The sequence below is a fragment of the Simochromis diagramma genome, unplaced genomic scaffold (assembly GCF_900408965.1).
Source record: "Simochromis diagramma unplaced genomic scaffold, fSimDia1.1 OVJJ01000304.1, whole genome shotgun sequence".
Taxonomy (NCBI): Eukaryota; Metazoa; Chordata; class Actinopteri; order Cichliformes; family Cichlidae; genus Simochromis; species Simochromis diagramma.
In genome coordinates, this window is record NW_024387030.1 from 7,921,382 (window position 1) to 7,943,583 (window position 22,202).

A 22,202-nucleotide genomic window follows, 5' to 3' on the forward strand; every position below is an offset into this window, starting at 1 on the left:
TAGAAATGTGAACCCTGACATTATCCTTTAAATCCTGTTAAGTCCGTGTACCAATGTATCTCCAAAACACCAACTATTCTTTAAATTACAGTAACCAAGTGATTATACGGAGGTTATTAAGAACCTTTTCTGCACGATGCTGTATTGACAAATTGCGCAGATCACCCACGCAATACAAGCTGGAGGATATTGCTAAGTGTCAGTATTACTAACTGCCATCACCAAAGAGGCTTTAACAAATCATCAGACTGATTTTTGAATAAAAGTAGTAACTCAGATCAACTGTTAAACAAGTCAAACATGGCTCTTGTACTTCTAGCTTTAAACTTGCCCATTAGCTGACTCACACCTCACACGCTCACTACATTCACCCCCAAATATTAAAAGGAAAATTCTTTGTGATGGGATAAAACAGACTCATTCCATTTGATGTATGCGCACCGATGATCAGTGTTTCTACACTGAACAACAGTGTGCTGTCACATCTACACTACTGTGCAAGATTTTTGAGACATCCTCCATTTCTTCATAATTTGTTTCTAAGGTGCTAGACTTTTGTTTTTTAAGTGTTGCTGAGCACTAGTTTTCTGAAAGTCTTTCACAGTTTTGGGGGGTTTTTGGACCTTGACTGTCTTTTCACTCATTTTCAGTCTAGTCCTTGTCCCTGAGCATTTTCAGAAGATTAAAGAAGATTTTGCTTGTTGTTGTAGTTTGTTAAAGTTGCTTAACATTGACCTACGAATCATTTAAGCATAAAAAACAAGGGATGTTGTGCCTACACATAACAAACAACTTAACAAAGAATCCACGTTAAAGTGTATCTTTAGGTCCTTTGTTACTAGCAGCCTGTAACAACAAAGCCCAATTTGTTCCTGTTTCTTTAGCTGAATCTATAAAACATGCCAAAGTGATATGATAGTATGCTATTTCATGATAGTGTTTTTCCATCAATAAGGTGATTGCCAAAGAGCTATTAGCCAATAACTTGGCATATCTCAGCATGGTGTACAGCGTTCTTCATTCATTTGAGGAAATGGAGGACAAAATACATGACAGGCCTAAAACAGATGAAAGACATTTCTTAACAAATAGGGGGAAATAACACCAAAAGCCTCAGATATTCAAATTTTTGTACTTGTCACATACACAGTTCAACATGCAGTGAAATGCTTGTGTACGAGCTGTAGATAAGCTGCAGACATAGCCGCGCCATTCCAGGGCTTGGTTTTAGCATTGGGGGTCTAGCCAGATGTCACTCAAGAACTGGACTGAAAATCATTTGCAACAGGTCTTATGGAGTGATGAGTCCAAATTTGAAGTTTTTGGTTCAAATTGCTGTCAATGTCTAGGGAGAAGTTCAGGAGAGAGGTACAACAGTTAGTGGCTGCAGCTGTCTGTAAAAATGGTGGGGCTGTATTTCTTGGAGATCTTGTCAAAACTGATGAAATTATGAATCCAGAAAAATAACATCAGCATTTGATCCACCATGCAAAACCATCTGAAAAGCATTTGATTGGTAATTGCTTCATTTTTCAGCATGACAATGATCCCAAATACACTGCTAATGCAGTAACAGTATACCCAGATAGAAAAAAAACACAATGAAAGTCATGGATTGGCCTCCCCTGAGTCCAGACGACAACATTATTGAAGCAGTGTGAGATCATCTTGATACTGAATGGAACAAAAGGCAGCCAACACCCAAAGAGCTTTGAATGTTCTCGAAGAAGCCTGGAGAACTGAAGACTATAAAGAAGTTACAGCAAAGCTGGAAGTGTGCCTAAGAGTTCAGGCTGAATAAACGTACTGAGAATTGTACAAACTCTTGTTTTTGCCTCATGTCCTGCACTTTCATTTGCATTTCCATGTTTCAATGACCTGTTTCTCAATTTCCTAGAAAATATAATGACATGAGGGATAGTCCAATGACCCGAAAAACCCTGATAAGCCACTTCCAGAATCTCCCCTGTTGTATTTTTTTCTCCTATGATACCATACAAGATACCCAAACAATTTATCATTTTAATGCCTTGTTAGGACTCCAGAGATTGTTTTGTGCTATTTAGAAGAGTCCGATCATGGACTTGCTAAGGGTAAGTCTAATTGTTTGAAGCACATTAAAATATCAATTATTTATTTCTCTATGCAGACTGGTTCTTTTTATCATGGCACACATTCTATTTCTTGAACTAGGCTGAGGTACATTGACCTCTTTCTGTGTTCAAAAGACTCAGAAAACAAAGGAGAGCATTATAAAAACTGGAAAGTCATTTAACAGGCGTCATCACACTTGCTAGAGAATTCTAGAGAATTCTTTTCTTTCTTACTTGTGTCCAAACATATTGTTGTCCTTACACTTCTGTGAAACAATGGTCCTTTCTTCTTGGGACAGCTCTGTCGTCACACATACAGTTGTGGACAGCAGTTTACACACTCATCATGGGCATGAAGGTCAGCTTTGGGCTTTGAATGATTTCTTTGAACTGTTCTTTTTCCAGGGTGGACTGAGTGCATACCACAACAAGTTGCACCTCAACCAAAAACATTTGGGAACTATCAACAAGTTTCTGGTACTTCTGGCCGGATATTTAATCACTCTTCTTGATTCTGAATAGGAATGAGGCTGGGGCTTTGGGAAGGCCATTCAATAACCTTAATATTATCCTTCTGTATCCTTTCCAAAATCAGTTTTGATGTATATTTGGGATCATAGTCCTGCTAGAACACATAATCAAGTATCTCCTTTTCCACAAAGATCGTCTAAAACAGCCCAGACAAAATTATTGTCAACCCTTACATGGGGTGACATGTGGACATTTCATTTCAATCAGACAAGCATGAAAAAGACAAAAGAAATAACCCCAAGCATGGTTAAAGTAAAGGCTTAAATAACCTCTTTCCCTGTGCTGACAGTTAAATTATCAGGAAGTATAAAGTCAACGAGTCCACAGCCACCTCAGCTAGACGGGGAAAATAAGAAGAAAACAGCGGACCATTCTATCATGGGCCCTGATTTTAATCCATCTGAACGAACTGCAGGAAATGTTGTGGATTTCCTCTGCAGCTCACTCTCCTGAGAGAGAGAGAGAGAGAGAGAGAGAGAGAGAGAGTGTGTGTGTGTGTGTGTGAGTTTCGGGTTGTTGGATAAAAGATATGCTGTTGTTATTCTCGCTGAAGCGTGTTTCATCTGCGTAACTATTATCTAATTCCTGAAGCCGCTGTCCTGCCCCAGTCAAAGTTCAGTTTCACTTTGAGGAATGCGGCGTCCGACTAGTTGCCGTGTAGGTCTGAACATGCGTAGTTATTGCCCCGCACAATGTTTGCGGAGTGAAAAGTTGCAGTGTCATGTTGGTGTATATTCCTCCTCCCCCAACACCAGCACCACCAACTACACTACAGCCTTTGGACGTCGGCCCTCAGCGACTCAGAGCACCGACGAAGTTCACAAGTGCACATTTGTCCCTTTGACGTGGAGGACGAGATATCAGCGGGTTTCCTGGTAGGACGGAGAGATCCGTGCAGAGAAACACCGGCGAACACTTATCGTGCTGATTGGGCAAGTCTTGCGTAACTTGTTTGAGTTGGCTTCTGTGTGAATGCGCCCCGTTCTCTTGCGACGAGGAGTTTTAGCGGCTGCCGACCAGGTGTTTTTGTAGGTAAGTGAATCTGCAGCTGTTAGAGAATAAAACCAGCGCGGACGCGCCCTTCGGTTGGGGGGAGAGAGGAAAGGGGGATCGCTGTGATGTGTTTAAAGACGGTTCTCGTGAGTTTGTGATCCTCCAGCAGCACTCGTGACATCACTATTCCGACATTAGCAACGTTCACGGACAGGCTGATCCCTCGGCTCGGGTAGTTTGTACGGTTCTTGTTGAGCAGTGGAGTTTATTTCCTCTCCTGGTGTGCGGACTCTTAAAGGGGAATTGAAACGTTTGCTCTTTGTCGCCTTTGCATGCGGAGCGCTGAATGCTGCTGCTGTTGTGCTTTTTATTTGTTTTTGGTTTTGCAGATAAAATCAAATATATTTTGACTAAATTGCAAAATTCAAATAGAATCCGGTGGAATTTTGTTTAGGCGGTTTGATTTTAAAAAGTTATTGTTCAGGACCAGTCAAACGTAGGGACATTTACTTGATATTAGTTCTCTAAATCCTTCTTTTGACGCAAGAAAATGTTAAAGAGGTCTCTATTGCTGTGCTTCTGCATTTTAAACGCAGATCCGGTGGCCATAGTTCGTTTTCTTGATTAGTTTATTCAGAAAAAAGCTAACAGTCCCCAGACCAGTTTTAAATCGTATAAAAAATAAAAATGTTTTCGACCTTTAAAAAGGAAATTCCATAAAATGAATAAAAGTAGATACAATTTTTAAAGAAATAACTGTAGTTCAATTTCCCGTTGAGTAATTAATTGAATAAGGGAATGATAAATGCAAGTTTGTTGATTAATTTGCGAATCCGCGTAATTTTATAATATTAAGAAGAAGAAGAAGAAGAAGAGAGAGGGGGGGGGGGGGGAGGATACACAAGTCTCAAAAGAGCATGCTTTTTAGGATGACAAGCTATTTTCCTACACGTTCCACAACAGGCTTGATGTGTATTTATTGTTTCTGTCTCTGGTTGACTGGCACACACAAATAAATTGTAGCTCTTTTTCAAATATTTTAGGCTGTGTAGCACTTGGCCAGGGTTTCTGTTTATTGAACGTCCTTACAAGAAGCTTGGGAACTACTTATTTCCTAAATTTCACCACCTCCAGGGTGTCAACTGTTTTTCCTCTAAAGGGAGGGAATGTGATCAGTGCTCTCTGTTCGCCAGCAAGATTGCACAAAATATCTTAGGCTGAATGTCATGACACTCGCTAAAGCGTGGAAGTGCGAGCAAAGGGAGAACCTGTTCAGTGGCATTCCTCTCAAAGGTGAGAAATGAGGCAGTGGTGTTGTCTGATTTTCTAAATTATGTCCATTAGACTCTTTAATAGGTCAAATACACATTAACGCAGATATCCAATCCACCAATCAAATGGCAGAAGCTTGGTGCGTTCGGGCATCTAGACATGGTCAAAATGAAGTTCAAAGCGAGCATCAGATTGGGGGCGAAAAAGGTGATTTAAGTGACTTTGAACGTGGTGTGGTTATTGGTGGAGATAGGTTGGTCTGAGTATTTCAAAAACTGCTGATCTGCTGAGATTTTTCCACTCAACCATCTTTAGGTTTTTCACAGAATGGTCAGGAAAAAAAGATGATGTCCAGTGAGCGCGAGTTTTCTCTGTGAAAATGCCTTGTTGATTCAAGAGGACAGAGGAGAATAGCCAGACTACTTCAAACTGATAGGAAAGCAACAGTAACTCAAATAAAAATAACATAGCAACTGTGTAGAGGTGCTATCTTATCCAGAGAGAGAGAGAGAGTACACATTAAATGAATGATCACATCTGGAAATAAGCCTACTTCCTTTGGTTTAGGTGAGGGTGCTCTGTGCAGAAAGCGGGATGCATGGCATTCACTTCCTTGGACAGTTACCTGCACTGTTCACACATAGGTGCAATCGGACATCGCACGGACATTGGTTAGACTTTGTGTTATCACATGCACTGGTCTACAAAATTCAAGCTTGCACAGCGGAACTTGCTTACGAGTGGGTTTTTTTTTTTTTTTTTTTTTTCCCCTTGTTGGGCTGTTATGGCTGAGTTAACAGATGTTTCAATTTTTTAAAACACTACAATCATCCCGTGGCATTTAACTCCAGTCTTCCTCTTTTTTTCCCTTTTCTTTTTTTTTCAGAAAATGTGCTTTTGTCATCACCAACATTTGACTCGAGAAAAGTCAATGGTGACACGACAGATGACACAGCAGAGGCGCTTTTGTCACTACTGTTACAAAACATTTCGAAGGATGTGCACTCATTACAGCTCAGCAGTTTAGGACGATATTTATTTCAGTTTTAATCTGTTTAAAAAGGTAGTTTTGAAATAAGTAATTCAATAACATTTCTCAACAGGAAATTTGCCATAAGTGCTGACTGCACCAGTTACTCTACTGTTCTGGATGTACGGAAGCAATCTGTAAATGGTTAACTGTCTGCCCCATTTGTTTCCTCTCAGAAATTCTGCACTAAGAATGGCGTGTGATTTATGAAAAGCAAACTCATCTGCAGCCGGAATCAGTGGCTTCAATGCTTCTCTTTGTTTTTAGTGTCAAAAGTATGATATCATCTGACAAAAAACTGCTTTTAAAGAAAAAGGAAGAAAGAAACTCCTTAAATCAAATTGAGGTATTTGATTTAAGGAGTTTCTAAATGCAACTAAATTAAACTGCACTCCCACCTGCGGTGCTACCGGTGAGGACCTCGGTCAAACAGAACCTTCATATCTAGCTAGAATCAATAAACTGGTCAGACCAAGTGTCATATCAGCGTTACTGTTTTACTCCCTCCTCGAGTGGACTTCCCCCTCTTATCTTTTTTTCCCATCATTTTACTGTCATCAGTGTGTGCTTCCCTGAAAATCTCATTTTTTCTGCCCTACCCCCCCTTTGTCTGACACATTGGGTCATATGACCAGCAAGCAGGCTGACTAACTGTAGGCTGAGATGTGAGGTAGCTGGTGGCTGAGTAGATTTAATTGTGCAGCTCTGCAAATCCCCTTATCTCTAAACCACCTTTTGCTTTGACTTAAAATCTTCCAAAATGTGTGTGGCAATAGTATTTTAATTATGCACGCGTGTTGCCAAAAAGCTGCAAATGGTGACATTTTGCATATAATAGTCATAAGGATCTTGCATGGTTTAGCCTTCAGCGGGGCCTTGATTTGTCCGCCTTAATGCTTACATGTTTAATGATTCCAAGGGTTCTCACACAGACAAATGCACTATATCTACCAGGCAAGATAACAAAAGTCCTTTCTTCATCTCCACCTCATGAGCTGATTTGTTTTGCTTCAAGCTGGAGCAGCAGCAACTGACGCTGGCATGCAGGAGATTTTACTGTTTGCTTGACAAGTAGCTGATCAAGGTGTGCTGTTCTGCATAAAGACGTGTGCTACAAAATAATTGTTTTTGTCTTTTATTTACTTGCATTTTTTCATAATTTGACAGCTTAGTGCATTAATTCTTCTAATTATCTTTAAACCTGTTACACAAAACCTTTTGCATATCTCTTACATAAGAGGTAAATAAGTGTGTAAGTTGAGAGGACACCCTGTAGCAAAAACAAAACTTTGGGCAAACAAATTGGCCTCCAGACGAATGGCAGTCACTCACGCTTCCACCATTGCTTGGTCTTTAGTGTCAGTGATTTCAGTGAGGCAAATGCCTGATGTTGGAGCTTACTGACCAGACCTCGTCCAAGTTTCTGATTTTAGATTAATTCTGATAGGGTATGGCCACACCCAAGGCTTTTTCGCTATCTGTTTGATAGGTTTATTTTGGTTTATCAGGCTAATCAAAAAGATAGCGAACTTAAACATTACAACTTAAACATTTAAATCGCATATTGAGAGTTTCAGTGAAAGATGCGAAATACAAGTTTGATTTTTTTTGAGCCTCTCAAACAGGGAGCTATGTGTAAAAATGAACTATTCCTGAATAGTTAATGCAAAATCTTTGGTGAACATCTTGAATTAAAGTCATAAATCTGCACTTCAATCGAAGCTTAATGGTTTGATTTTAAATTCACTTAAATAGTAGATAAAAATTCCAAAACAAAATAAAATAAGCGTCATTCTCTGAACATGTATAGACCAATCTGGCAGGTCAGTATTATGTTAAAATAGCAAGATATACCACATACATCAAAATATGCAAGTTAAAAATTAGCATGTGCCTGATGACTCATTTGGATAGATCAAAGTTGCTTTTTTTTTTTTTTTCTTTTAATAACTATATTTAATTATTATCTCCAGGTAGCATGATAAAAATCTATATATACTATAGGGGAAACTGAAGGACTCTCACTCAGGCTTACTGGTGGTTCTAAACTGGTCATGGGTGTACCCCACCTCCTGCCCTGTGACAACAGTTTAAAAAAAGTTTAAGGACAATGATAACAATAGCTTGAAAGTCATTATCTGGTTGTGTAATTTCACTTCTCTTAAATATCAGTCCTAACAAATCTGTATTTAGCCAGATGTCACTCTATGAGGATAAAATATCACATTTAGTCATATGGAAGCCAAAAATGAAATCAAGCAATAGAAATTAAATAACACAAAAACAAAAAAGTACAAGGATAACTGGTTTATATGCAGACTGTTAACCTGCAGTTATGAAAATCTTAGAAGAAATCACAAACACAGTGATTATTTCCTCAGCTGAAAGCTGTGTCATAAAGCAGTTCGTCACAACACGTTTTTTTCGGATTCATTTGTAAGGAAGTGAAACCCACAGTGTGTCACAGTAACACACCCACATACGCATAAGAAAAAAATGCCATATCCGGAGATCTTGATTATATTTGCTTCTTTTTAAATCACTGAAAAACTCTCAGCTTTCCTAACACCCTCTCTCCCTCTTCTCTCCAGGATAAGCATCACATGAGTTGAAGAAGAATCCCTGCTATGATACAACTGATTGCAGTTGCACACATGTGCCAACCACTTCCTTTTTTCATGTAAAAACGCTAAATGGCAGAAGACGTTGGAAAACGTCAGAATGGACTACTTTGAAAAACCTGAATTCTTTCAAATCCGGACCAAAAGTAATTTCATGATTGTTGCTTTTGCTTTGGGAACTGTGTGACACAAATATTGTCAGTCATGTCAGATGGGGCAGGATACGTGGCTGAGCGAGCCTTATGTGGTTCACCGTCAGTTTACAAATATGGTTCCTTGCTGTATTTCTGCAGAGAAACGCATGACTTGAGCTTAATTTTTGCAGCATCTGGACATCTTACTTCGCCTGCTGGCTGTAGCAGTGATCACCGATGGAATGTACTATTACGCAGGGGGTTGTCGACATGCTAAAAGACTATTTTTGTGTTGAATGTTTTTTGGCAAAATGGAGGAACTGAGGATACTTGCACACTGTAGCCTTTACCTACTGATGAGTTGAAGACCAAAGGAACTTTCTCTGTTGAAAGTTTGAATCCAATGGGATAAGAACTAAAAACGTTTGACTGTAAAAGACTGTATCACTGAAAAACTAGATCTAAAGTGCTTTCTCCCCATAATGCACTGCCCTAAAAAGAAGAAACGTCCAACATGCGACTCAGATTTCTCAGCTATTGTGGTTCCCTCTATGCGTGGGTCTGGGTATCTTGACTACACCGTCGAGAACCATGCTTCAAGGGCCCTGAAGGCCATGGATGAGTTCCGGCAGAACGAACTGCTGTGTGATCTGGTGCTGCATGTCACATACAAGGAGAGGACAGTCGACTTCAAGGTAATGGGTCGTGTTTGAAGTTTTAGAATCATAGTGTAGTTTGTGTTGTTGGGTTATTTTTTTTATGACAATTTAAATTTAATACAAAGGTCAGCATTTAAAAAGTGCTGCTGAAAAACAACACGCAGTGACAACAAGTTTTTCCATTTCCATTTTAGAAACTTGCAAAGTGCACGCCAAATATAATAAAAGGCTCTCGGACAAGTTAAATATATAAGTGAATAATTATTCAAAATGATTCATATTAATGATCCTGTTAATGTGAACCCATTTTTCTTAAAGCGTAAATAAATTAAAAAAACAATTTGCAAATCTTATAAACCGCATTTTACTCACAATAGAACGCAGAAAACATCAAATGCTCAAACTGAGTAATTGGACCATTTGTAAGACGGTATTTTGAATTCGATGGCAGCAACATGTCTCAAAAAAAGGACAGGGCCATGTTTACCACAGTGTAGCATCACCTCATTAAGCCTCGGTGAGCTGAGGAGATCAGCTGCTGAACCTTTGGGAGATACGTTGTTCCATTCTTGTCCGATATAGATTCCACCTGCTCGTCAGTCTTGGGTCGTCTTTGTCATATTATCTCATTTCATGATGCTCCAAATGTTTTCAGCTGGTAAAAGGTTTTCAGTGCAGGCAGACCAGTGTAGCACCCAGACTCTTCTACTATGAAGCCATGCAGTTGGAATAGATTCCATATGCAGTTTCGCGTTGTCTCGCTGAAATATGCAAGCCCTTCCTAAAAAAGACGTCATCAGAATGGGAGCATATGTAACCTCTATACATCTTCCAGCATTGATGGTGCCTTGCCAGATGTTTGATCTGGCTATTTCACAGGCACTAATGCACCCTGATATCATCAGAGATCCATTAAAATGAGCTTTGGTCAAACGGGATGTGTGTGGATCATGTTCACATATGGCTCCTTTGCACCATTTGTGGATGGGACAGTGAATTGTGTTCACTGTCCCATCCATCCAACCCCACACCCCCAATACAAGAAGGTGTGGTACCGCCTCTCTGTTTAAAAATTGTGAGTCTCTGTTCCTATGAGTATTACCCAGTAGGCAGGGGAGGAGACATGCCCAGCTCTACCTGCTTCTCAGTCCTCCAAATGTTGTTCTTATTCCCTTTGAAAGCATCCTTGCCAGGGTGGCCCTCTGGTCAAGCCCTCTACCTTCAGCCATACCTGTTATCAGCAGCTCTCCTCTAAATCCATGCACTTCTTAGCCCAGTTAGTTAACATTTAGTGGTCTGGAAAAGTAGGCCCCGAGGATCTGTTAATTTTTAAGGCTAGAGTAACTTGTAAGAACCCCTTGAGCGATCTTATAATAATGCACAGGTTTTAACCTTTACTTTTTCACAAGGGGTTAAAAAGGAAATGTCCACAATTTAGACTTTTTGAATGCAGGATATTTAATTTACGCAATTTAGCAGTAGCAAAGCAAAAACCAAATTAAATAAATTATACTTAATAATAATTACTTAAGTGATTTAATTAACAACGTTAATTGCATGTTTGACTTGATAATATAACACGGAAAAAATGAGAAGAGGAAAAGCCAAGAAATATAAAACCTATTCATGAGTCCAGAGTGTTCGGGCAGTGGTTGCTCCTCTGGCATTTCTTGCTGTAATTTCTAACTGTGGACTCCCAGGGCCAGATGTTTACTGCCTATCACAAAGAAACTAGAGCAAGAACAGCTTTGAATGTTCCTAGGAGCCCTCTTTTATCCTCTTTTGCTCTTTTTGGTGTCCACAATCTCCTTATTTTAAGTCACACCCTATTGCTTCTCACTCTCTCTGGGACATTTCACATACAAGATTTAAAGCCAAATTCAAACATCAAAACCACGCCATCACAATGGTTTCTTCTTTTCTATGTTGTACTTCAACGTGACCTATCATTAACTCCATCACGAATGACTATTCAGTCACGTATGAATATACTTTCCTTTATGTCTCATGCAGTTTATGCTATTTTACTTCAGTGGGATTTATCATTAGCTCAGTCACTGGAGACACTAATCTGCCAAGGTCGAAGCTGAATTGCACTCACACACACAAAATCCACACATTAGAACAATTGTCATTACTCTAACTACGTTTCATTTTCAGCCTTTTGTTCTCCCAGTTCCAACTTCCTTTTTGTTGCTGCCGTCTAATTCAAAATGAGCTCATAATTTTTCTTGGCTCGCTTGTCATTCAGTTGAGCACATTTCCAGTGTTTCATTATCATCACAACCTTTTTCTTTCAGGTTCACAAAGTTGTGCTGGCCTCCTGTAGCTCCTACTTCAGAGCCATGTTTACCAGCAGCTTCAAGGAGTGTCACGCTTCGGAGGTCACCCTGCGTGATGTCTGCCCTGAGGTGGTCGGGAGACTTATTGACTTTGCCTACACCTCTCACATAACAGTGGGAGAAAAGTGTGTATTGCATGTGCTTTTGGCTGCTATGAGGTAAACATATTTTAGACCCAGACCACTGTGTTAAGTCATATTTTGAGGTGAAGACTATAATGCTCCTCTGCTTCTTTTACATCCTGCAAGGTATCAGATTGAGGATGTGGCAAAGGCATGCTGCGATTATCTGATTAAACACCTAGAGCCAGCTAACGTCATTGGCATCTCCCGCTTCGCTGAGGAGATCGGTTGCACAGAACTGCATCAACAGAGTCGGGAGTACATCAATACACACTTCAGTGAGGTAACAGCACATGCAACAGCTTGGACGTGCAGTTATTATTATGAGAAACGGTGTCTTTTATCTCAAATTATTCTCGCGTAGCTAAAAAGAAGTTGAGCATTAAAAATGCTGAAGTGCAGTACTCGTGGTTGTCTCAGGTTACTCTTATACACAACTGCACCCATGTGGCGGTTTATATGGTATCGGTGGAAGTGAACTTTGAAGATTAGAACCCGATTGTTACCACCTTTGTTGGGGGCAGAACCTTTGTTTTTAAAAATTAGACTAGGGGAACGTCATCTGATCTAGCAACATCACCAAAATGCGTGTCTGGGAATGGATAGGAGCAGAGGGCCTATTTGCACCTGGGCAAATAGATCCACTTCTGTACTTATCAGCTGAGCCTATATCTGAGCTGGGTGCAACAGCCATACTTGGGTGCATTAAAATGCCTCTCTTAACATCTATTTTCTCTCAGAGAGACATCTGAACAAAACGTTGTGAAACAGCACCTTTCCTATCTGTGAGCACTGGCATATCAGGCCAAACTCCACCCAAGGGTGGAGAGCATGCGAACAAGTCCAATCTGGCAGTAACCTGTTCTGAAGACTAACTAGCTGTAGGTAGTTCAGCCAACTCAGTGGGGATGATTTTGTTAAGGCAAAGCACAAGAACTGAGAGATAACTATGGTGATAGGTGGATATATGTGGACAGGCAGACATGGGGCAGTCTTATCCCACAGAATCATCACTGTGTTTTACTTGTCCCCACATAATTATGCACAGTTTAGAGACCCACCTCACTGGCTCGTGTTCTGTTTTGTTTCTGAGCGCTTTACATAACCGAAGAACTTTGACTCAGTGTCAGAGTTTAATGCTTACCCAAAACCGAGCTCCACATATCTGTCTGAGTCGAGAACAAATCGAGCCCCCCTGTCACTGCCAAGCCTTTTATGTTCTTTTTGCCAATACTTATTCTGACTTCTCCTGTTGCCTTTTTCATGAAATGATGGAATCTAGCTTTTTAGTTTCTCCCGCTGCCTCATACCTGTCGACTCACATCAATGGAAGTAATTCTTAAAGTTGAAAAGTAAACTGAATAAAATCCAAATGCTGCATCTGTCTTGAAGGTGACCAAAGAAGAGGAATTCTTCAGTCTTACTCACTGCCAGCTGCTGGAGCTCATCAGTCAGGACAGTCTCAAGGTGCTCTGTGAGTCTGAGGTGTGTGACCCTAAAATAAAAATCTGAAATCTGTTTGAGAGCCATACAACAGGCATTTCATTCACAAATGGTATTCATTCAAAAATATACTTAAATGAATCTCCTGTTAGATTCTCTATTAGACATAAATAACAAATTGTGCATTAATATATTTGAATAAAATCCACATCAGGTGTATAAAGCCTGCACAGACTGGGTACGCTGGGATATGGAGAGCAGAGCCCCCTATTTGCATGCCCTCTTGAATGCAGTTCACATCTATGCGTTGCCGCCTAAGTTCCTGAAGAACCAGCTGCTGTCCTGTCCCATCCTCAGCAAGGTAAACCACAGCTGCACTTATTAAAAACTAGTATGCTATTTTGGTATCAAAGTGTAAAAAAAAAAAAAAAGAAAAGCCATATGACCCATTTTTTTTTCCCATATATATTTTTTTTATATTTTGTGTCCTATCTTAATTTTAGGCTAATTCCTGTAAGGACTTCCTGTCCAAAATCTTCCAGGATATGACCCTGAGGAAGCTTCCTCCTGCTCCTAATCGGGGAACTCAGTTTATCTACGTGGCCGGCGGGTAGTTATCAAACACTGTGTATGCTCAGCAAACATGTGTGACTGGCTGCAGCAAATATTTTGAGGTTCTGATTGTCATATATTAATCATTATTATCAGACAATACACTATCGTGGTAATGAGCTCAGACTGTGTTTTATCAAGAATTCAGAAAGTTACTCGGTGTGCCATCTGGTGACTGTTGAGCAGGTTACACAGTCTGTCTTCCTTGCAGAGTAGCCCTGCTTTTTGGGCTCCTATCCATCATAGAAAAATCTGTTTTTCGACTTGGTGTTATCATAAGAGAAATCATCCTGTCTGCGTAAACTTCTAACTGATGATTGAGCTGTATTGACTTTTTTAATGATCATGTTGTTCTGTTTTCATAGACCTGTTTTATGGGATGATGCTGTTGTGGAAACACAGACACAATCATAGCAATCAGTGCGTATTGACATAAGGAAGAGCAGATAATGACTGGAGTATTATTTTCACATTTCCTACTGATTAAGACTAAATTTTGAGACCAGCCTTGCATGCATACATGAATCACCATATTATGTCTTTGGTATTTGTGCCTCTATATGACAAGATCCTTTATATCCTTTTTAACCTTTATACAAATAACAAACAAAGGATTCAAAGTTATGTCACAAGCTCTCATGAAAAGCTGTTTATTTACTCTGGACATTCATCTTAGTAACTAGCCAGTCACTACTTTCTTTTGTCTGTTCAGATACCGGCAGCATTCTCTGGCATCCATGGAGGCCTACGATCCAAGGAGGAATATGTGGATAAAACTGGCTGACATGGGGACGCCATGCAGTGGTCTGGGAGCCTGCGCACTGTTTGGACTGCTCTACACTGTATGTTGCATCAGTTATCATACGGTCAATGAAATGAGCTTTAATTTGTGAACAACACGCAGAGATCAGATACAATGCAGTAAACTCAGAGTTACTCTTGCTGGACTCTTTATTCACTACACCTGCTCAAGTCCACATAAATTAAAATATGTAATGAGCCAATCACATGTCAGCAGCTCAATGCAGTTATGGAGATAAACATGGTCAAAACCACCTAATGAAATTCATATCAAGCATCAAAAAAGTGTACTTAATGAAGTGGCCAGTGAGTGCGATTTCTGGGTTGTTTTTCTTTTCACTTTTCTCAACATAAACTTTTAAAGTGTTCTTAAACGCAGGTTGGAGGCAGAAACCTGTCGCTTCAAACCAACACAGAGTCCAACGCCCTGAGCTGCTACAACCCCATGACTAACCAGTGGAGCCAGCGAGCCTCCCTCAACATCCCCAGGAACCGGGTCGGGGTGGGCGTGGTGGATGGCTGCGTCTATGCTGTCGGAGGCTCCCAGGGCTCGATACACCACAACACGGTGGAAAAGTGAGACATCTCTGTGCTGTTATTTGAGGATTTATGTCTTTAACTCGACACTCGAGAAGTAATTTGACTTCATTAAAGTTGTGTTTAATAAGCTGAATGTGGAAGCACAGATTTTCTTTTTAAGATGCAGATTTTTAGAAGCGCAGTTACCTCGGCGCACGTATGGGGACTGCCACCAGAGAGATTAAATGAATGGCTGCTATTCAAGCTAAAGAGCAGTCAAGAATTTGCTGGTATTCCTTTTAGCCTAATTAGACATCATAACATCAAAAACATGAGGTCTTTCAAAACATGTACAGACAAACTTCTTAGGAATGTAGATCTGGTTGCGTATACTTTACCTCTCGTTGCCGCGAGAAGGAGATATAATGCTTTCATGTAGGTTAGATTACTAACAGAAAGTCTCAAGAATGGCACTTTCTATTGATATTATTAGCTTTCTACTTCAAATGTGACCTTAAACACTTTTTTAAATAGATTGAAATGTAAAAATGTCTTAAAGATGCTAGTCAGCAGAGAATTATTAGAGCTCATCAGAAACCAGTTGGAAATCTTCTTCTGAGAAGCTGCTAAATATAATGAAAGCTGATAAAAGTATTGAGATGAAAACTGAAAGTGTAACACATCAAAGGAGACGAGAGCATTTATAGTAATCAGTGTTGGCAGTAACGGCTCTTCTCCCGAGGATGCTTCCCAAACCAATGCAAGCAACATGCCGGAGACTCTGCGGGGAGTCGTACCTCCTTGCTCCTAATTTGCCGCTGTTGCGCACCTCGCTGTAGATGCAGAAATTTCAGCGATCATAGTGCAGGGCCAATGTCAGAGCGAAGAGCGACTTGAATTTAGTGCTGCTTTTTTTTCAAAGGCGCCTTCCGAACATTAAAGGACAGGTGATGCAATATAAGCCACACTCCTATCAGCAGTTTTCAGCTGGAATACGACCACTGCCAGCAACTGTGCCAACACGCTTTTAATCATTAACCAGTCAGAGTACAAGAAGTCCCGTCTGCTCATGTTGATTGTTTCTTGTTGTCATGCCTTCCATTATTTGCCTATGCAAAGAGTCCTGTGGGTTGTTATGCAAGAAATATATAGAAATACATATATTATTTCTGCTGAGAGCTAGACATGAAGATTGATATAAGCTCTTGCATCTTGTTGGTAAATTACTTTAGAGGTGCTGGTAGGCAGGGTTTTTGCTTTCTTTTTTTCCTCCATCCTTGGATTGAGCAGCTGTTTCCTCCTGCTGCCACTCTTTATCCCAAGCTGTTTTTATATTAATTCAGCCGGTTTTCTCCAAGGACACGACTGGACTTTCTTGTCTCTGTACGCTCACTGGTGTTGCGATAGCTTTGGCTTCAAGTACAGCTTCTTCATAGTTGCCAAACATGGTTGCCAGCTTAACCTAATCCACTTAAAGTTGACTGCTCGTGTAGACCGAGAGAGTTGCCGCGCGCAGCCGCTTCGCACCGAATCGGTTTAAAGTTTGCGGCGCTGATACATTAATTTAATTATGTCAATTGACTAATATGTAATATCATTAGGAGTTGTCAACAGATTATCATTGCACTAAGTGCTCTGCACAAATGCTGTTTGGTTTGCAGGTGGGATCCCGAGTCTAATCGCTGGACCTTTGTTTGTCCAATGTCGGTTGCTCGCCTGGGAGCCGGCGTGGCGGTGTGCGGGGGGGCCCTGTATGTAGTGGGGGGCTATGATGGACAGAACCGCTGGAACACAGCTGAGAAATATCAGCCTGACACTAACACCTGGCAACAGCTGGCTCCCATGAATACTATACGCAGCGGACTAGGTGAGTTTGTGGGCATTTCTGGCTCTTATGAGAAGCAGGTTTAGACACATTTAGTGTTTACCATTTTCACGCTTATCTCTAGTACTCTCACATAGTCTTTACTTTTTCTGACCTTTGCCCAAAATAAGGTTTCAGGCAGCTTAGTATAAAACAGTAAACAGAGGGACAGCACTAACTTTGTGCTCTCCCAAGATAATAAAATCTGACCTATCAGCACCTCAAAAAGTCACTAAGTAACATGTTATTTTTTCCACTGCTCTTGCCTAACAAACAGCCCAATGTAAAACTGCAACCTGCTCTTTCTTTCTTTTTTTTTTTTTTTTTTTTTTACACGTCTGCCTTTGTACAGATTAAAATAATTCAGATTTCTGTTAAGATGACTGTAATCATGAGAGTTGTTTCAGTCTTCTCGTCTGATGTTCTCCAAGAAACTCTGGCATGTTTATGTTGCAAATTTCATTTTTTGTGTTGTTTGCGCTTGCAGGTTTGGTGTGTGTGAACTCTTACCTGTATGCTATAGGAGGCTATGATGGGCAGAGCCAGCTGGCCACTATGGAACGCTACAACATAGCCAGGAATACGTGGGAGCCGAGGGCCTCGATGCAGTACTCTCGCAGCGCACATGGAGTCACTGTCCACCAGGGACGCATCTTCGTCTTCGGTCAGTCGGGTTTCTAATGCTTGGTATTAAGCACATTGTATACAACTTCATGAATCTGAAGCGCTGAGTGAAAAATGTTGCTCTTATCAGTGTCATTAATGTTTACAGGATAATATATCTGTAATAAACGCTTCCGAGATTTCTACTGAGTGTTGCAACACACACTTCTAAATACTGAATACTTAAGTAATTAAATCCCTCTCATTGACCGGTAGGCAGATCAGTAGGTGCTGCTCTGTTACCCTAGAGTGAGCTGCACTCTGTTTTCTTCCCAATCTGGCTCATTGACTCAGTGTTATTTAATAAAATGAAGTTAAGCGTGGTTCCGATGCTTATAGTAAACTGATATGCAGCTGGCGAATTAAATATCACATTGGGAGGAACTCATAACTGCAATCTTTTTTTTTTTTTCTTTTTTTTTAAGTTTTAAAAAAAGGAAAAGTTATCTTTAAAAATCTGTTTTGTAAATTAGTTCTGAAATCGCAAATAAACCCCCTAAAGACAGAATAATTAATAATTATTTATTGATGCAAATGTTTGCTAATCATAGTGTGTGTGTGTGTGTGTGTGTGTGTCCCACTTAGGAGGTTTTAACCAACACGGCTTTCTGTCCAGCGTTGAATGCTACTGTCCCGATAGAAATGAATGGACATGTGTCACAGACATGCCCGTTGGACGCAGCGGCATGGGCGTCGCTGTTACCATGGAGCCCTGTCCCGGGAGCCTGCCTGAGGAAGATGAAGAAGAGGGAGACGCCATGGGATGAGGATGGAATCTGTTGAAGTCTCAAGTGCTGAATACACTTCCAAGTGGTGCTGCTTTTCAACAGGGGGCTGTGCATTAAATGACAATATTTCCAAATAAAAACAGCTATCCCCCCACCCGAACTGATCTCGGTTGTACTGTGGAACACTGCAGATATTGACTATATGGGGACTTTGAAGAGGAAGGAATATATTTCTACATCTGCTGGGGATCAAGTGATGCAGTCAGTATATGATAGCGGCCTTGCAATCAACAAGGTGCTACTGAATTAATTACTATTTAATTAAATATTGTTCTTCTTAACTTTTTTTTAACTCCTCAGTGTTTTGTTTAGAAGGCGAACTTATTTCTAGTTCCTCTCTACATTTGACTTCTTCATTTTGTGTCAATGTAGTTTCACCCAAAGCTGCCTTTTTGTTTTTAAAAATTTTTTTTTGCAATTAGTACACTCTGTTTCTAAAAATAAATAAATCAAATGTGTAAATGACCAAAATATTAATCATTTGCATTTCCTCATTTGCCAATTTGTTTCACTTCTTGTGTTCTCATCGGGGACTCGTGCAGCTGCGGTAGGTAACAGCAGATGCACCACCACTAGATGGTGGAATAGGTCCAATAAAAACTGTGCACCGCAACAAAAATGTCTTCTCTGGATGGCCGTGCAAACGAACTCCTGTGACACTGACAGTTTAGATATGACAAAGGCTTTTTGGCTCTAAATCGACACACAGCCACCCGCCCAGGACTAAGGTATGCGAGCACTACGAGGAGTAATATCCCACTTTGATAAAGAGTATGTGTCCATGTTTTATGGCTCACAATAGTTAGAGCTAACCTGCAGAACCCTCACAAAGCCTTTATCCCAGCATTTCACAAGACAAGGCGCTGGAGTCTATACAGCATTAGTCATCGACCACAGACGTCACTTGCGTGTTTACCTATCTCTGCACTACTGTGCTCTATCTCCTCCATGGCTCACCTGCAATTATCCCAGCAGGTTACCAAAAAAAAAAAAGACTATTCCAGACAGAGCTGTTATTCAAAAACAATAATCATGTTTTCTCATGAGATTTATGAAAAACCAACAAAGGGAAGAAATAAAATGTTCACATGTGTATTCTGTTGATTTCCTGAAATAACAAATGGACAGGTGATTATTGTTCTCATGTTTGTCTCCCTTTGAATGGACCTCAGATGTCAAACTCGCACGCGTTCATTATTGACAGAGCAACCTGTTGGGTAATGAACAGAGATGGAGTAGGGGCGGAGGGAAAGTGTTGCGCGTCCGGGCCTCAGTGCGAGCGGAGACATATGAGGGAGAAGAATGGCTCTTACTCACTACTTAAACCCCTGCGCCACACCAAGTGAGTCACATGGCGAACGCATGACGTAGGAGCCTCATACACATTGGATACACACGTGTGTGTCCACACCACAAGCGCAATTCTTTTGCTTTATCTGTCACACACTCACATATGCGTGTGTGTGTGGACACTCATGCAAAACAAAGCTGGCTGTCTCTCATTCACAGGCTGTGGAAACAGATTTGCCTCAATGTGTTCATTGTCTCATGAGGGGAGGGGGAATAAAGAAAGAGATGTAGCACTGTACAGCAGGGAGATTTGTCTCCCATAGAGAGTTAGTGGAGGAAAATTAGTACGCACACAGATACAAGTCCGTCTTTTGCGCGCTCGCTGCACTAACGCCAAACAGTTGCACAACCCCAAGAGGAACTGCTAGGGGAGAGAATCTCAGTCTGATAAAACATGGGTGATGTGCTCACTGAAAAAGGCAGCTGCAAAGTGATAAGAACTGTAAAAACGGTTTTGCTCAATTATTATTTTGTCCTTCCCCACCACTAGCACCCATACCCAGCAAGAGCTGGTGAGGGGTGTCTTTATTATGCCAACAAAATCTGCTTTGGCCATAAAAACACTAGGACCCAAGCCCTTTAAAATAAAGGTCCAGAGTTAAGGAATTTAGCGTTGTGTTGAGAATGCAGATTCATTGTGAAGAACACCTGAACTGATCATCAGTCACTGCATAACATAGCTGGCAACTGCGCAGCATGCTGAAGGTCCGTGTTAGATTAAAGAGTCTACAGGAGCTTAGAAATGCTTCAAGTAATGTAACACGGAGCTGTTTTTTTTTTTTTAAGTCTGTTCAGGGTGAAGGAAGCCTGAAGGGGCCGAAGCAGCCTGTTCCATCACTGAGTATTACAATAAGGCTTATCCTGTTGGATATGGCTTATTCGGCCTTATTCAGATCCGCACGCAGGCAGGAGGTAGAATCAAGGCTCTATAGGATCTGAAGAGGTGGGGGGCTTTAACGGCAGCGGGCCTGCTGCTAGATGTGTGTAGGTGTGACCTTGGGAAGTGATGACCTAATCAACATCCCTGCCTGCAAAGCTAATCTGTTACATTCTGAAGGATGCTCCTACGATGGAGCCATCCATGAAGGTGACATTGGTGAGCGGGCTGGTTGCGTGGAAGCGCACCTCTTAATGAGGCACGCGCAAACACATTCAAATGAGGACTACAAGTGCATGTGAGTGCTGTCCTCGTGCATGCAAACACTGCACGCATATTAGTCGTGCGAGAAAGATTCACGTAGACACACTCATAATGAAAGTTGTGATGTTAAAAAGCATTCGGTTTACATCAGCTGATGGCCCAGATGCGTGCAGCAGGTGTTTTCAGCATGGTGGTGGTTAAAAGGTCATGCTGCTTTCTCTAATCTGACCCCAAATGCTGCAGATTTTCAGCTCTGAAACATGAAATCATCTAGTTCACTACATTTTTTTTTTTTTTTTACCTTTTTTGTCTTCATGAGAGGACTTTTTTATGGATGTGTTGCAGTTTTCCTTATTTTTTTTGGGGGGGGGGCACCGCACCCAACCCCACCTCCAGGAGGTGTTCTGTTGTTGTTGCTGTTGGGCTTTTTTTCCCCAACCTGAGCTGCTGCAGACCTGGATTAAGTGTAAATTTAACAATGAGACCACCAGACACCCTCTGCATTGTCTGCATGAACAGCCTTGCCCTCTTCTCCGCGAAGCAGATGCCCTTAAGCAAGGCACGTCCTGCTGATGCAGTGGGGCTGATCAGTGAAGAACAACAACAGACTGACTGGCAAAGATGTTCGGACCGCTTGTGAACAAAATGAGTGGGAAGCTGAGCATATATACATATGTGCTGAGCCAATAACACACTGCTTTTTGAGCAGTTGCACACTCTTGTTTTAAAACCACAAAGCAAACAGGTCTTTGAGTAGCACCAGCTGAGATTATTCTTCCACATTTACCATGCTGCGTGTTATTTTGCGCTGGCTTGATATGGGTGCACATGACCCCACAGCTACTATAGCTTCACCACCTGGATATTGAGCATCACCTGATGAAGATTAAAGAATCCACTGCATTCGTGACATCTGCAGGTAAAATACCACATGATCAAACCATTAAAAGTGGGGAAACACCATTGTGTATGAGTATTTTCTGATAATCACATGAATTTATTTTTAAGATTTATTTTAACAGGATTAATTAGGTGGTTTCCAAACCAAAGTTGAGCCCATATGCTTTTAAAAACTTTAAAAAACTCATCAACGGGTGGTATATAGTTTCTCTGGATATATATGCATAGTGTTCAGTAAAGTGTTATAATAATTATATGCAGGGGGACTGCTGCTGTTGTTTTTCGTTAGTGATGGGAGCCTGCCTGTTGTGAGCATGTAGTGCG

General features: G+C 40.9%; 1 protein-coding gene across 2 annotated transcripts; it reads left to right on the top strand.

Moving 5' to 3' along the window:
* The first annotated feature begins 3,171 nt into the window (after nucleotides 1-3,171).
* keap1a (kelch-like ECH-associated protein 1a) lies at nucleotides 3,172-18,953 on the top strand. 2 transcript variants are annotated; one of them, XM_040042089.1, is made up of 12 exons: nucleotides 3,172-3,656; nucleotides 8,511-9,369; nucleotides 11,634-11,833; nucleotides 11,924-12,080; nucleotides 13,190-13,282; nucleotides 13,455-13,601; nucleotides 13,744-13,850; nucleotides 14,565-14,694; nucleotides 15,033-15,229; nucleotides 16,834-17,039; nucleotides 17,524-17,700; nucleotides 18,285-18,953. In XM_040042089.1, exons 2-12 carry the CDS (start codon nucleotides 9,157-9,159, stop codon nucleotides 18,464-18,466), a joined length of 1,809 nt encoding a protein of 602 aa, XP_039898023.1. In that variant the 5' UTR covers nucleotides 3,172-3,656; nucleotides 8,511-9,156; the 3' UTR covers nucleotides 18,467-18,953. The 2 variants fall into 2 exon arrangements, with proteins under 2 accessions (XP_039898023.1, XP_039898024.1); XM_040042090.1 differs by lacking the exon at nucleotides 3,172-3,656 and adding an exon at nucleotides 3,663-4,910.
* The last annotated feature ends 3,249 nt before the right edge of the window (nucleotides 18,954-22,202 follow it).

What these genes read in the sequence shown, in the direction of transcription:
- keap1a (XM_040042089.1), top strand. Translation starts at nt 9,157, where the DNA reads ATGCACTGCCCTAAAAAGAAGAAACGTCCAACATGCGACTCAGATTTC. An exon ending in GTGCTTTTGGCTGCTATGAG is followed by an intron (nt 11,834 to 11,923) that starts GTAAACATATTT and finishes ACATCCTGCAAG; the next exon opens with GTATCAGATTGAGGATGTGG. An exon ending in GGGACGCATCTTCGTCTTCG is followed by an intron (nt 17,701 to 18,284) that starts GTCAGTCGGGTT and finishes TGTCCCACTTAG; the next exon opens with GAGGTTTTAACCAACACGGC.